General features: G+C 48.1%; 1 protein-coding gene across 4 annotated transcripts in view; it reads right to left on the bottom strand.

Moving 5' to 3' along the window:
- Positions 1-210: 210 nt before the first annotated feature.
- Positions 211-16335, bottom strand: part of PLXNB1 (plexin B1) — an 87560-nt gene continuing 71435 nt past the window's right edge. For all 4 annotated transcript variants that reach the window (XM_064519010.1, XM_064519012.1, XM_064519009.1 and 1 more), the window contains 17 exons: positions 16008-16184; positions 15532-15680; positions 15079-15179; positions 14071-14288; positions 13734-13912; positions 12915-12981; positions 12165-12311; positions 11498-11675; positions 9869-9972; positions 9084-9168; positions 8135-8301; positions 6890-7050; positions 6499-6646; positions 5753-5817; positions 5585-5660; positions 5203-5277; positions 211-4597 (listed from right to left, as the gene is read on the bottom strand). In XM_064519010.1, coding sequence (XP_064375080.1) covers positions 4493-4597; positions 5203-5277; positions 5585-5660; positions 5753-5817; positions 6499-6646; positions 6890-7050; positions 8135-8301; positions 9084-9168; positions 9869-9972; positions 11498-11675; positions 12165-12311; positions 12915-12981; positions 13734-13912; positions 14071-14288; positions 15079-15179; positions 15532-15680; positions 16008-16184 — 2202 coding nt within the window. In that variant the 3' untranslated portion in view covers positions 211-4492. The remainder of the gene's footprint in view (positions 4598-5202; positions 5278-5584; positions 5661-5752; positions 5818-6498; positions 6647-6889; positions 7051-8134; positions 8302-9083; positions 9169-9868; positions 9973-11497; positions 11676-12164; positions 12312-12914; positions 12982-13733; positions 13913-14070; positions 14289-15078; positions 15180-15531; positions 15681-16007; positions 16185-16335) is intronic.

Below are 16335 nucleotides of genomic sequence, written 5' to 3'. Positions count from 1 at the left end.
CTACCAGAAGCTGGCACAAGGTTGCCTCAAAGCACCACACTTGATCTCTCGCAGAGGTTTGAGGGGGCAGGAGAGGAAAAACCCCACGCTCCTGGCACAAGTCCTCCAGTCCTGATGCCCCAAAGTACCGAGTTCACCCTTTGGAGAATAGAAAAGGTGAATACACTCTTGCCAGTTGCAGCATTTGGCAACACAAGCATGACACTCCAATTGTATATTAAAATTTATTGAATTATTGTGTAAGAATTCTCTTTATTAAAATCATTTGGACTCTAAACTGATTATTTACAGACAAAACCTCTTATATCACCAATAGATTCCTACATCTCAGAACAGTATCTACAAACAGTTATTACACTATGTAACAAAATTCAGATTTTTCAAGCTTTTTATATTAATTATTAATTCCAATTTGAGAGAGACAGTACCTCAGGTGCTTGGAGCAGAACTCAAGATGTGGCAGGGCATAAATGCAGGTCAGGCAAGACCAGACCATAACAGAGAGAGAGACACCAAGTTACAAGATTGGGGAGGATACAGTCACTGGGACAGAGGACTAGGAGAAAGAAGAATAGAGCAAACGCACCGGGTGTTCTGGCAACCAAAAGAATCATCCCAACGAGAAAGGCACGAAAAGAAAAGCAGCATTTCACTGCAACTGGGGCAAACCTTGAAAAAGAAATGGCATTCCACCAAGGCAGCAGGATCCAAGAATCCCCCTCATTTTCATTAAAAGAAGAAAAACAATTAGCTGTCATGTTTACCAAAAAAAAAAAAAAAAAAAAAAGCTTCCAGCTGCAGCCTAAATTTGCCCCCAGGCAGATAAAAGCAAGTGCTCTCACATCTACATCTTGCGGGTGCCAACTACTCTTAGTCACGCCAACAGGAGACAGACACTGAAATACACTAATGGATATATCTCTTAATACTGATAACTTCAGTTCTCAGTGTTTCACCAGACCACGGTGGACGCAACTCTCTTTCTCTGACTGCAGCACAAAATCTAGACAGTGTCTGTCATTCGGGAATATCTTCTTTCAGCGGGTTTATTAAAACAGTGACACCCCCTTGCAGCACACACGTCCTGCAGGAGGAGGACGGTGGCTGTGGCAGGACGCCGTCAGCCGGTGCCCGGAGAACTTGCTACCGGTAAGAAAACAGTGAACTCCAGGGCGGATTGTTCTTTAACCAGAAGCAGCGACCGCCTCTGGAGCGTTTGACAAACTGGTCGCGGAACCAGGCAGAGACTGGAAGAAAACTGGAAGGATTATGAGAAATAAATAAGTTAGTCTTCCCTACAATTGGGAAGTTATAATAAATGCTGTTCTGTGCAAATTTATATGCAACCTAACCCTGTTGTAGTAATGGATTTTGCCACACGAGAGGGGCATGGACGGAGAGAAAAGGGGCCATGCCTAAACATCCAAGTTGATCCCATCAAGGGGACCTAAGTGCACGTCCACAGCTGAGGAGGATGCTCGTATCTACAACACCAAGGACAAACTGACCACAAGAGACAGGTACTACCAGCTTTCCATCCTCGCTGCACCTGAACTGGGGCCTGCATCCTGCTCAACTCTACAAGGATGAACTGGAGATGTTAAATAACAGAGCTAAATTTAAGTGATTTAAGTTTTGATTATTGCTCTAGTAGAAGTGGACATTCACAGATAGACTCAGAACAGAAATTGTTTCCAACATCCATGAGCACTGCTGAGAAGTAAAGGGGACATGGAGCCCACTTACTCTAAGGCCCAAGTCAGCGTGCGTGGGCAGAGGCTATGGTCGCACCTGACCAGAGCGGGCAACGCCAAAGGACACCCTGCAGGACTCAGTGAGCTGCCAAAGGGGAGCAGGAGAGACACCGCGATTCTTGTTACTATGATTCTAAGAATGCCCCCGAGTCTTCCTCCCTTTGCTGCTGTGAGGTGGATCCAGAATTAAGCCCCACGCAACACCATGCTAGGAGAGCACAGAAAACTTTGCAAAAATGGGGAAGGCATAAACATTCTGCAGAGCCATAAACCCAGCAGATACTGATGGCTCCTGGCAGATACTCAGCCGGTTGGAGAGGTCACAGACAAAGCCTTGCTGCCGAGCTGGCAGCCTGCCTGTCAACACAGAGGTGGGACAACACTATTGCTGCCACCAACCCTTTCTTCATTCCTTCATTTACCTACACCTGCCTCAAACCAAGGAATTACATTCTTTGGTTTCCTAAGGAAACAGGCTTTATGAAATTGCCTTCTATTTGCTTTCTCCCACCTGCCAGTCCTTTCCTCCACCTGTCTTTTGGGCTTGCTGGCTAACTCATCAGATTTGGTTGAGACTGAGCTCTCTTTCAGAGATGTTATGTTCCCACCAGTTTCATCATAAGGGGTGGTCAGGCAGGAGAGACCCCTATATCAGTGACCGCCTGGGGGAAGAGAAGCAGGCAAACTCTAGCCTTCCCTTTCCGCGTGGCAGAGGCCAGCCAGCTCGCACATGGCTCTGCGCAAGACATGCTCAGCTGCTCCATGCAGCAGGACACAAGCGGTAGGCAGCCTGGGGACAGTGGGTGTACTCTGGACACACAGGGTGTGCAGGAATACCTGGGAATATTGCTGAGGGAGGCTCATAGGAGAGAGCCGGTTTTGTGGCACGGGGGTCTATAGGAACAGAGGCCAACACTAGCTCATCTTTGTATTGCTCAGAGAACAATTTCACAATGACACAACGCCCGCACAAAACCACAGGGCTGAGCTGATAGGTCTGGGAGTGCTGCTGTATGTAACGCAAAGACAGAGGCAGGGACATGATCCTGCCCTGTTTTAGCTGTGGTCCCTCCTGGCCTGTACAGTCGCCAGCTAAGGGAAGTGATGGAAAGTCAGACCTGCCTACTTGCCCCTGTGCGCAATCTCTCCCAGGCAAGCAAGACATGAGCCCAGGCTCAGCAGGGAGATGAGGGTAGGGCATCCTTTAAAGTAGGAAGTTGCTCCCAAAAGGGCAGAGGAACCACCCCGAGTGCCCGAGTGCTCTCCAGGAGGGAATAAAGAGCTGCCCAGTGACAGCCTGGCAACTAACTGTGCGTATACCGGCTCCAACCTCTCCTTCCTCATTCGAATCATTCCCATTTGCAGGACACCTGATGCTCTCCAGGAGCAACGCAGTTGTGCTTCGTGGCTTCCTTGAGTTCACAGCTCACCAAACAATCCTTCTATCTGCCACAGCAGGAGAGTCTGGGAAAGTGAACTTGTGAATAAGGTATAAGGCAAGCCTAAGAGAAGAACATACAGCTAAGCCTTGAACCAAGCTGTGGGGAAAGTGAGCTGCTGTTATGACAATGGAGACATCTGAGAGTTATCCCTGCAGACAAAGCAGTGGAGAAAACTTTGCTCCAGTGCTGACAGACGTTTGTCAGTAGAAGTGCACAGAGATGCTTCTCCGAGAAAAGCTTTGTCTCAAAGCCACAAAGTTAAACATTCTCCTTTAGCATTTAAATACATTATCTTTCTGAGGGTATTTACAAGTCCAGTTTAGAGCAGCAGAACAGCTAGACACCAAAGGAAGGGGAAGTGGCACAAGGCATTTGTTGTGCTTTCCAAAGAGCAGGGCAACTTCTGACCACAGGGAACCAGGGAGACGGAACCAGAGCTGGGTCAGTGGAGACTGAGGTGGGCCAGGCAGCCTACTCCTCACATGCTAAAATTGTCCTGAGCGAGAGGGTCAGTGTGCGGTGTCCATTTATAGTAGGTCTCTGGGCAAGCACATATGCTGGTGAACGTGTTATATCCAAGCAGGCTTTGCACACAAGCTGTCAGAGACCAGAACATTTGGGAGCAAGAGACCTTTGCTATCGGTCCCTCTCCTTTCTACATCCAGTATTCAGAACCAGTGGGAACACTGGTGCAAGGACGTTTCTCAGGTGGCATTCTGTAGTAGTGCTCACTAGTCTGTATAGACATACAGAGAGATCAGCCTGGAAAAAGTTTCCTGTGTCCCTCCTGGTCCGGAGAGAGGCTTCAGGGAGCCAGCAGAGCTACTGGCTCCACACTGGCCTGCCTGCCAGCGGCACCACAGCTGGTCACAGCTGCAGTGCTAAAATGAGCAACTGCAGCAGGGGAGTCTCCAGCACTGGCAGGGGTTTCCACGCGAGGCCAAGGCCTCCACAGACATGGTGTTTGGCGCTGTCACCAGGCTCTTCAACAATGTGGCTTGGAAACTTGGCACATTCACATAACGTCTGTGGGAAGGAGCTGTCTAGTCCCCCGACATTCTGGGTCAGAGGAAAACCGAAGGGTTTTGTTTTGTTTTTAAAAAGAGAAAACTGTAAAAAAATATTCTCTGAGATGCAAGGACGCTTGTACTTTGTACTGCCTTGGCCATCCCTGTTCATGTCACCCGCCGGTTCCTTGGAGAGTCTGGTTCCAATGGCAGCAGGACACCCTGTGTATAGCTAGGACAAGCACTGTCCCTGTTCAGCCAGGTGAGAGCATCAGTCTGTCTGTGTGTGTCACAAATCTGTGACTTTATTCTCCACAGCTGCTGCAATCTGTTGCAGTCTATATCCGAGCTGCATCTTCTGTGCCGTTGGGTCTTCTTCCAAGGCAGTAATGATCTGCAATGAGACAGAGCTCACTGGCAGCCTTTCTCCAGTGCACAGCACTCAAACAACTTGACTCCACGCACATCTAGAGCACGCAGAGGAGCACAGTGTAGAGCGCCCCAAGCTGGGATCCAGTGTGCTCAAGACTAGAGTGGGCATGCAGTAATTCAACTCAAATATACAATTTAACCATAAAATAAGTATTTCAGATTAGTTCTAATAAAATATAAACTCAATAGTGGAAAAGAAATACTAAACTTATTTGAAGAGTTTATATTTAATAAATGAATCTTAATTAACTGCATTTAAGTAGAATATTTGGATACCAGAATCAAAACAAGAGAAATACATATGAAATCCCAACCACATCCAGGTTACAGCTAAGTCCTTTTTTGTGATTTCTTCTCCCTCTTTCATAAGAAAGAAACGAACTTATGATATGCCAAATAAAACAATACACAGCATTTTAATAGTTTTGCTGCTTTTAATTATCATTATGATTATTATTTTTAATTGGATGGGAAGCAGAATAAGCTTCCCAATATAAACTTAATCGGTTCACCAACACATGATAGGAAAGAAAAGAGCATGTTCATACCTACTGGAGACACACTCACCTGGTCATAGTACTTATTGATGTATTTGTACAATTCATGTAGTGCCACCAGGGAATTGAGGTCACCTGAGTAATTCTGAATAAAGAGAGTCAGTTAGCCAAAATCTTCAGATAGCTCACAACTGTTCTTTCAAATTGTCCTCACAACTCATAAGGGAATGTGCCAGAGTCACTAAACCCAGCACAAAGCAACAGGAAAGGGAACTCACTAGTGGTTCCTAGTGAAGGAAAAGTCACACGTACACCTTGCCCTGAAGCCTTGACACTTTTCAGCACTAGCTGGGCAGACTCAGCTAGAATATCTGATCTTTGCACTGCTAACCTTCTAACATACATACAAGTAAGAGGCCAGGGCAATAGCTGAAATAAATATCTTTATTTACCCGTGACAGCTCAGCCAGGGCAGAGTTCATCTCCTGGTCACTGGCAGAGATGGTTTGACGAATGTCCGCATAATACCTACACGGTAATAAACAGTCAATTACCGCACTGTTTCTCCTAGTCTCCTTCTCGTTGCTCAAACCATGACTCCGCACGCATTCACTGCTCACCTTTCCACCATCTGCTTGTAGCGAGGAATGTCCCGGGCATAGAGCAGCTTATTGATTGGAGAGTCCTCAAATATCCAAAACAGAATTGGTTACAAAAAAAATCCTTCACCATGCTGTGGGCTAACCTTAGCCCACTATTCTGCATCATTCACTGGGGGCAAGGAATTTTTGTCCTATGCACAGAAGGGCACTTCCACTGCTAGACTCCTTTCTAGTAACAGTCTGAGGAATCACAAGACCTGTATGTGAAGGGACCTCTGGGATCTCTAGTCCAACCTCCCACTTGAAGTTGGGCTGTCAGAGTGAGATAGCTAGACAAAGCCACAGAAAACGCAAAGTCTTGAAATCCTCCAGTGATAGCAGAGACCCTCCCCATCTCTGGTGATCTGTGCAGGGCTGCTCCACCCTCAGCAGGGAGAAAGTGGGGGTAGCAAGTTTTTTCTGATAGCCACCCCAAACTTCTCAAGATGCAATCTGTGACTTGTTAAAGCTGTCTACCACAACCAGCAAGAGTTTGGCTCTGTCCCTCAAGTAGCTACAGGCTGCAATTAAAACACCTCTCAACTTCTTCAGCGGGCTAAATAAAGCCAGCTCCTTCCTCCTCTCTTCACATGAGTCCCCATGAAGGGAGCAGGGAAGGGACCTTAGCCTACTGTCCCCACTGAAATTAAGGTGACTTTCCTGCCTTCCTGGGGCAGCACTGCTCAGGCTATGCTAACCATGTTCTCTTTTACCTCTGTACTTACCCGCCCCAACTTATGGTCAGCAATTGTACAGGAGTCCATGAAGGTCTGTGCAATGACCAGGAGCACAGCATCTACATTATCTGATGTCTGCACATCAAAGACAAACTGGGGGTTCTTAATGATGTTGATCCAGAACCGCAGGGGCAGGCTGGGGAGAAGAAAAACATGACAAGATATCAGCAAAGAGGAAGGCTATGGTGCTACACATGCTACTGTTTTTCATCTCCCACCTTTGCCCTCTCAACAAAGCCAGCTTTTCATATTGTGCTTTGCTGCCTTGCACCTCCCATTCTGCTCCTCCCCGATGCTGACAAAGGTAGCTGTCACCTCACAACTGTGCAGTCTATACAGACTAGCAGTGCCTCCTCTGGGGTCCACACGAACACCATACCTGTTTGTCTTCCAGATATGGATCGTCTCGGGGTCTGCGATCCCATAATGTATTGCCTGCTCATCCAGCAGGTCAAAGAAGTATTTGACAGCCAGAGGGACAGGGCGGTTGGTACTGAGGATTACCTGGAACAAGTCATCCACAAACTTCTGCAGGGTCCCCTGTGGAGAACCAAGCAGGAGAGAGTCAGCGTAGGCTGAGGAAAGCAGAGAGTCCAGGCGTTGCACAGGTGAGAGGTTACCCTGTTCTGCTCAGCAACCTCCACTCACTAGTCCAAAGCTACCTCACATCCACTGCAGGGAGCACTGAAGAAGAAAAATGGCCCCAGAGCTTTCTGGAACAGAGTCCAGGAAGAAGCATATGATCAGGGGACACCTGGAGAGGAGCCAGATGTACTGAGCCACTACAGGATCCAAGAGAGCAGTTAACAGGGCTTGCTACAGAGGAGAGAGCCTGCAACATGAAGGAAAGGCACTGAAAGACTGACGGGGGTGGAGGAAAACAGACTGCTGGCCACCGACACCTGCATTCAGCCAGACACAGGAACAAGAGAAGTTTTGCTCAGCACCAGGAGGATGTTCAGTAACTGTGGGCAGAACACAGGCACCGCCTGACAAAGTCACTGGGCTGTTCCTCAAGGAACTGTGCTACTGCAAGCAGGGCACTGCTGAGGAACCTGGATGCTGAAGCAGACTCTCTCTCAAGGACAGAGCACTGAAGGACAAGTTTTTGGGTCAAAAATTTTTTTAAGCCATTACACTGAAATAAAACAAAAAGGGGAATGAAAGAGGGCACTATGCCTGATTTATGACTGCAGTTGAATCTGTACATGGCAGGTATGTACCATTAGTATCATCTTGCTGCAGCAGGTGACAGGTCAGTCCTATCTTCTTGGTCCTGGGTGCGGTGGAAGATGGATAGATATGGCAGCCCAGTGGACACTGCTGCCAGCAAGACTGCTGCTGAATACAGGGCACCTGCATTTTACAGCAGGACCCACAAAGAAAAACAGGGGATGGACACAGGGATAAAACCATTCCTCACTCTCCTAGAGGCCCTGCAAAGCCTACTCTATTAGTAGGAGCAAGAGTTGGGTACTGTGGTGCTGGGATCTGAGGAGAACCAAGCAGCAAGTGCATCAGCCCAGGCATAGGGACTCTTCTTCTCCATATACATCCCCGTAACCTGACAGGGGACTATGAGGGAGGGCAAGATCTCCAATGCAGCAAAAGCTGTGCTTCTCACCTTCATAGAGAGCAGACGCGTCAGATAGATCTCTGGGATTGCCTTGGCTCGTTCCCTGTCTCGTAAGCTCCCACGGCGGTGCTTGGGGAGCTCTGGCTCTTCTGTTGGTTTTACCAGGTGCCAAAGTTTTATTCCGCCTTCATCTGCATCCTCCAGCATTGGTGTTTCTGAAACAAAACAATTTTTTGCAGATGGGTGTCAGACCTCTCACAGTGGAGCTTAGCCAAGTAATACTCCCCTGCTGCCGCGCCCCCCCCCCCCCCCCCAAAAAAAAAAAAAAAAAAAAAAGGAAGAGAGCAAGATTTCACAGTGTGGCAGAAACACCAGTGGGAAGAAACCTTTGGAGACCTCTATCCAGCCTCCTGCACAGATTACAGCTATCACTAGCACGAGATCGAGTTGCCGACCCTTTGTCCTTCTAAAACCTTCACGGTCCTGGAAACTTCCCCAGATGGAGATCACTCCACCTCTGCTGGCCTGTTCCAGATGGAGATCACTCTAATTCTGGTGGCCCGTTCCAAGGCAGCACCACCCTTTTGCGGAAGATTTTATGTCTGGTTTGAACCTCTTAAGCTGCAACCTGAGGCTATTGTGCCTTGCATCACAGAAAAATCCAGGGAGCTATATGTTGTGACAGGCAATGAGGTAACTGCCCGGCATCCCACCATTTCCTACAAGCAGCAGACTGCAATCAGCTCTAGAGTCAGGGCTGGAAAATTCCATTGACTTTGTATTTTCACACCAACCTCGCTTTCCTCTGCTTTTACAATCTTTTGCTTTTCTCTCATTTCACCCACCCAGGGTTTCAATTGCCTGGCAATACTATAAGGGTTCAAATTGCACAGTAATCTTCTATGTCAGCATAAAGCTAGGGCTATAGCAAGAGTTTTGCCCCACTAACTGGCAGGTGCTATGAAATCATTTGCTGAGAATGTGACATCAGACTCACTTTCTCCTGGGATGTAATCCTGATTTTCCCTATGGATATGCTTGGTGAGGCGTGGGACCAGCGCTACAGTTGCTCCATCAGGCACCTGCTCACAAGCAAGAATCATCATTCAAAACACAAAGCATGTTTCTCACCAGTACAACAGGGAAGTGCTTGTAGAGTACAAGAGACTCTGAACACACTCTGTGATTCACACTCTGAATTAGAACCATTAAATTCTTATAATTTCCGATCATTAGCAGTAGTGATAGAAACAGGACTTTGGGGCACATCACTGGTATGCCTGATGCTGGGAGAATTTTCTCTGCACAGATTTAAAAAGCCTGAGGCATACAGAACAATGAAGATGATAACACTAATCACCGTCAGGGGCTGAGGTCATTCACATCCAGAACACACCACGACAAGGTATGATGTATTGGTGTAAGGTAGTTAAAAATTACTTCCCAATGCTAGAAGCTACATCACAGATGAGTGCACCACCACCTAACTGCTTTGGACTGGAACATTAGTAGACCCAGCAGCCTTGCCTTCACTGCAGCAAGCACCAGGCGTGAAGTCACACCTCTCTTCCCAAGCTCTAGATCTGCCCAGGCTCTCAGGCACAGGATGCGGAGGGGGCTATACTGGTTGAGAAGTTAAAGCACAGGCCTCAGCACAGACATAAGCTGAATGTGCTACTGCAAAAAAGCTCCAACCCTTTGACAGCCAGAGCCACAAATAGAGCATAACAGTGTACAAAGGGTGAGAGCAGACACATGGCGGGGAAGACTCCGAGTTCTGACCTTGTAATGCTGAAGTGTGTTCAGGCGTTTCCAAGTTCCTTGAACAACAGATGTCACGTCCTCATCAGACAGTATCAGATGACCTGCCAGCCCTGATCTCCACTCTACAATCAAAACACAGAAAGTAAAAAGACAAACTGTTTACTATGAAAGCTGAGGCATCTCTAAAGTCTACTGTGCTTCACTCTTGACCAGTGGAACCTTAAGTCAGAGAAGACTAACACCATGCTCAAATAGAAACATTCCAGGAAAAGGCATTTTACCCATTATCCATATTTCTCTCTCACAGTAGTATAAGAGATTTGCCAGTTTCTCCCAGAGTGCCTGGAGCTTCACAGCAGCTCGTTCTTGTCCCCAAAAACTAAGAAACCGAGGGCACAAAAGGACACCTGAGGCACTGAGATTTTTTTTAACCAGTTATTCAATAATAAAGTTTTCATCTGGAACTCTTCACAGACCACTTCAGGTCTGACTGTCCTGAATAGAAAGTCATCATTTGCCAGTTTGGCTTATCTATCACCTTGGAGAACGAGGATTAGCAAAATTTAGCAAAAAAGTCTGTAGACTTTAAGATCTTAAGACCAGAAAGCCTTTACTGTCAGATATTTTTTCCATTTATAAAGGTGTCAAGTCACATCTCAACCTTCTTTTCAAGAAGCCAAACATGCTAAGCTTTTAAACCCTACAAGGTTTGTTTTCCAACCCCAGGATAATTCAAAATTCTTTGCATTTGCCATATTCTTCTGGAAAAGCAAACATCAAAATCTGGGTCTAGCAATAGTCTTGCCTCAGCACAGCATCAGGAAGACTGCTCTCTTGCTTTGACCTCTCAGTTCCCTTGTTTCACACCCTCCGATCCTTGCTAATCTTTAGCTGTGCTATTTCACTGCCAGCATAAGTGAGCAAATGCCTATAGCAATGCTGGGTCTTTGCAGCTGAAGCGTGGGGACAACCTCCTTTCTGGCCTCCCAGGTATCTCAGCCAGCACTGGCCAAATTCATTTGCACTGTCAGATTGTGGCCATTCAAGCACATGATTCAGACCATGAGTACATGCCCGTATTCCTTATTATCAGCTATTTCCCCAGCTTGTGCTCATCTATAAATGTCACCACTGTTTGGAAACAAACAGGAATGAACAGGAGGGAGAACAGTCTTTTTCCAGCCTTAATGCAAGTCCTAACTTTCACTGACCTGCGGGCAGTATTCTCCCTGACAGATGTTACTGGGATGCTGTCATTGACTTCACTGGCAGCAGCAGCAGCCAGTCTGTGACCACAGCCTCAGCACTGCACTCCTATCATCCTCCCCTCCCATGCATTCTCCACGCTTATTTTTCTGTATCCCCTTGTACAACCCACTGCCACGGGCCAGGCCCAGCAAAGAACAAACAACATGAAACCAGAGAGGCTGGACTCCAACTGCTTCTGTCCCACCCCTACCTCTTGCCATTAATCTCTCTCTGGCATCATGCCCTGTTGGGTCCAGCCAGAGTGCAAGATCACTGGGACTCTGCACACCCAGCAGAGAACAACTAATGTCATGCACGCCAGGGCGCTGTGCACAGACAGTTAATGACTCCATTCTTCCACTTCCTCACTGAGTTTTGGCACCAAGGAGTTCTGCTCACCGAGGTCCAGGGTGTCTGGGTCTGGTCGGTGACAGTATGGCGTCCCTTTATAGATCTGATCTAGGATTTTCTCCTTCACCTGTGTTATGGTGTCACAGTCTAGCACTTTCGCAGAAACACCTTGGGAGTCCTCTGCCCCTCCTGTAGCAACTCCTGCTTGTGTCAAAGCATTTAAGGTCTGGGGAAGAAAAGAAAAGGTCACAGCCATTCGCCATTATAAGGCTACATCTGACACATTCACACCTTTGATAAGCCCCTAGGCATTAAAGCAAGTTAACGGCTAGTCTTTTCATTGGAAGAGTCTCGGAGAAGAGAGCACCACAGATGTAGCACACTATGCCCTCGGTCTTGCCTCAAGAACTGGAATACAATTTAACAGGGCTGGGGAGGGCCTTCCATGTGCCATCAGCAATTTTGTCTCCTTATATTCCAGACACAGAACATGGCACATACACCAGATTAATGTGGTGATAGCTTGTATCAGCCCAGGGCAGAAGTGCCTGATTTAGCAGAGTTCTTGTTCATCTGCAGAACTGTGCTGCTTGTGCCCTGGGATAAATCTGGCTCCAGGAGGCAGGATGCTCTGCTTCCACCTCAACAACAGGGAGAGAAACATTCAGCCCTGTCCCACCAGAGAGCCCAGAGGGAACAAAGATCTAGTGCCTACCAGAGTCCGGTATTCCAGGTCCTCTCTCAGAAGGCGGTTGTCATTCAGGGTATATTTGGCTTTCCCTGTCACCCAGTCAACAGGCCCCTTGTCCACCTGGTGCTTGATTCCTCGAAACAGCATGTAAAGGGGCTCCCCAACAGAGTCCTGGCACAGAAAGGAAGGAGTTTCACCTGAGAGAAGTTCAGCTTCCTCCCCAGAGCAAAGCCCAACAGCTTGGAAACACAGAACATCTCCAAGCACAAGCGGAGCAGGACACCAGGCAATGCAGCAGCTGCACCACTACAGGCAAAGACAGGGTCCCCACCGATAGCTCCTGCTGCCTCTACAGGGAAACTGCATGGGCCAGCTATCAGGCTGGACCCACAAGACCAAGGGATCTCTCAGTCTCCACATGACTAAATCGAGACACTCGAGCCAGCCCCTCCTCCAGAAGGGGACTCCGATCACAGTGTCTTCCCCATGCGCAGACCGGCCCACCACCAGCATATCTCAAGTTGTGAAGATAACGGAGCTATGCCGAGTCCTCCACAATCTGACTGGATGTACTGGAAGCACTGAGTGGCATTAATGCTCTGTGATTTAAGCCCCTCTCTCTCTCCCCAGCGAGCAGCCCAGCTCTCTCATCTCCACACCCTGAAACGCAGGGTGACTCTGGCACTATTTCAATTAAGAGTGAGGCACAAACCAGGGCTGCGGCTCTCCCCCCTCTTCTGGCCCCTTAACCCCACAAAGGCACAAAGGGCTCACCCTCACGAACGCATACAGGCAGATGGACATCCAGTTGGTTAACAACTTCTCCACCACCGTTTCTGTCCTGAAACAGAGCATGAGGTTGGTCACAGGACAACAGTGCCAAGTGGAAGTGCACAGCAGGGAGGGAACAGGGGATAAAGATCACTCCCCTTTAGAAAGGAACACACTGAGGGATGATACAGGATCAAGAAGAATGGCCTTTATGCGCCAATAATGCTAATGCTCTCGATATCACTCCTTATCTGAGACATGTTTTAGCCTGAAAGAGGCACCAAATTACAGAAGTGAAACACTTCAGGCAAGCAGAAGATAGAGAAAAGCCTCTAGTAGGTCTCAAACCAATGGAACTTGTTCAGACCAGAAGGATGTGCTGGACAGGCAGCTAATGGGGATCTGAACACAGGAGCTATTTCCACATATTTGCCAAGTATTGAAGCACTGCAAGCCCAGGGACCTCTAAATAGTAAAATAAGACTAGCAGACTTGGTAGAGCCTCAGTGTCTGAACAGAAGGAGAACGCAAATGCACAGCCGCTTCACAGGAACAGGAATTTGTGATGGGCAACTCCAGCTCCCTGCTCTTCTCAACCCCTTCCTGCTCTCTTCCCTCTGCCAGTTGCTGGCTGGGGTGACATGTATCATTGTTTCTGCTTCCTCCTGTTTGATGCACATTATCTGGACAACACGCTGGACCTTCGACTGCAGCTCATGCCACAACGTTACCCTGCCTGCAGGAGTTTCAGAGTTTGCTAGCCAGGCAGAAAGGCTCCATCCCATATGTAGCAAGCAGTGGGACTATGGCTGGCTGACTCACCTTCGCAGCATCAGCTTGGGGTTTTTGGCCACATACTGCTCAACGAGATCATTCAGGAGCGTTTTGAGGATATCAGTGAAGTACTCCAGCTTTCCATGGAGTGACACAGTGAGCAGTGACGCTACGTAGGCCCGGTCTCTTGGAGAGAAAGTACGCTGGATTTCCAGAGTGTGGATGAACTGGCAGGGAGAAAGAGGTAAGTCAGTGTGTGAATCCACTAAAAAGGGGGCAGTACAGCTTCTGGCTTGTGAAGGAAGTGGTGCTGAAGGGAGCTATTCAGGGATGAACCTTAATGAACAAACCCTGCTTCCTGCAGTCCCCCAGAGAGGGACATTACCTTGGTGAGGAAAAGCTTGCTGTTGAGCAGATTAGAGAGCTGGACCAAGCCTTGCTCCACAGTTTGCCGTCGGCACTCAGGGATGTCCAGGTCTCTCTGCAGTGGTGATTCACGGTGGCCCGGGAAGAAAATGCGCTCTGCATAGGACTTGTAGTCCAAGAAGGGGATTCCTGTGCCCACAAGGTCACTTGTGAGGTCCATCATCTCAGTCATCAGGTCTGAGGGAAAGGAAATGCCCATGATGCTGACCGTGTGACTGAACAACCAGCAGTACAGAGCATGAGGTTAGCGGAACTAGGGCCAGTGGGGTGGGACTGAGGAAGTGGAAGGATGTCTCCTGCCAGGAAGATGCATATTGGAGTCCCATTTAAAACTAGACTAGGCACTGGGAAAAATGGGGAGGAACAAGAAGGTGAATGTGGCCATTATTCTCGTTTACAGTTGGGGGCTGACTTGCATTTTGACAACGAAGAGGCCACTGTTCAGCAGGTATCAGCAGTTCTGGCCATCACCTACAGCACAGAGTAATACAGAGCTCCTGCTCCTCACTGCTTCCCACCCCAGCTGGAGATCACAAACTGAGTCACTTCAACCATTCTGGAGCCCCGGATCCCCACAGAAGTGCTCACTGCTGTAACCAGCTGAAGTACAAAGTCTGTGGGCCCAGGTAAAGGTGTAATTTGACCTGCCCTACACAGAGGCTGGACTACGTGTCTTTAAGGTCTCTCCAAATGCACTGTCTACGAGCTTTGGCTTTTCATCTCTGGAGGATGAACTGGAGAATAAGGGGGCTGCATAGATCAGACTATTGTGAAATACACAAATATTCTCACTGGCATATGGGGCAGCAGAATTTGGTTGTGTGCTTCAGTGTGCTGGCATGCGATAGAGCTATTGCCTGCTCTGAGCTACCTAAACAAGGATGCAGGAAGGGGAAGAGAAGTAGGGCTGAAAGTGGTTTCTGAAACTCCCCCGTAGCTGCAAGAACCCAGGAACAACATGACTGACCTGTGAACTCCTTTTTGCATCTGTCCCGAACACTTGTTTCTAGATTTTCCAGCTGGATTTGGACTTTCTTGTAATCCCTCAGAGCCTGTTTGCTCTTCCTCCTGCAACAAGCAAAATAGTTTCCAGTGGACCTATCCCAGAAATTGTCTTTGCCAGCTGCTATACTGCTGCCAAAGACTCCAGGACAATGCAGTTGAGGTGGTTTCTATCTTTATAGGATGCAAAACTGTGTTCTGTAAATCATATGTGCCTCTTGGAGCATCCATGAGGTTCATGCTCTGAGTGAACCACAAGGCAGGCTGCAACCAGCAGGTGCACCATACTTGTCTCTCTCAGAATTTGGCACAAAATAAAGAAAACTGGGACCCTGTTTGTATGTATGGGCTTGTCCACATCCACTGAATAATAATGTACAGCAATTTAAGGCTCCCATACAACATCACAGCCTCTCACCTGTAGATGAAGACAATGACCAGAACAATCAGTGCCACAAAGGATGCACCGACACCCAAACCAATCTGTGCCTCCAGTGGGAAGGTGAGTTGGCTTTCTGTGTCATACTGTACTCTGCCCAGGAGAAAGTTCAAGTTCCCCATCTGTACCTGCAGAAAAGGATGTGCCAAGATATTAGTTCAGTGCACCAGATGAACAGCAAAACCACCGGGCTTCTCCAGAATAAGCGTAGCTGGCATTCAGCTCTAAAGCTATATACCACAGCACAGCTCCTGGATCCAGCGGTACCAGCTGCTTCTGCAACGCTTAGTGCTTTTAAGGGTAAAATTGGGAACTGCTGCTCCTTGCCGCTCCTGGTATCTCCTCTCCCCCAGCAGTGCTTCTGCCTTTCTTCCACTTCCCATCCTACTCCCTGTCTCCTCCTGCTTGTGCTTCCACTGACACCATGATTTCTAGCACTATTGCCGAGTCCCTACCGTGAATTCTGGGAGCAAGTCTGTGCCCTCTCGCTTCGTGCGGTGCCGTGGAGCTGGCTGCTCAGAGGGAGGCTCGCAGTACAGATGATTCCTTGTCAGTGTCTTCACCACACAGATTCCTTCCCCAATCATGGCCATAACTTCGTCCTTGGAAATGGCCAGATCTAGATTTTCCCCCTGGAACAGAGGTGGAAAAACATATCAGATTTGGAAAAAAAAAAAAAAAATAGCTCTGCACTGTCCATTGCTCCAGAGAAGATGGAGATCAACTGGAAAGGATGAAAGCTGCCTTTTTTCTTGCCTGACTGGGCTTACATCTGAACTGGCT

Source organism: Dromaius novaehollandiae, chromosome 12, assembly GCF_036370855.1.
Source record: "Dromaius novaehollandiae isolate bDroNov1 chromosome 12, bDroNov1.hap1, whole genome shotgun sequence".
In the NCBI taxonomy this organism is placed as follows: domain Eukaryota; kingdom Metazoa; phylum Chordata; class Aves; order Casuariiformes; family Dromaiidae; genus Dromaius; species Dromaius novaehollandiae.
This window is presented reverse-complemented; position numbering and strand designations above follow the sequence as displayed.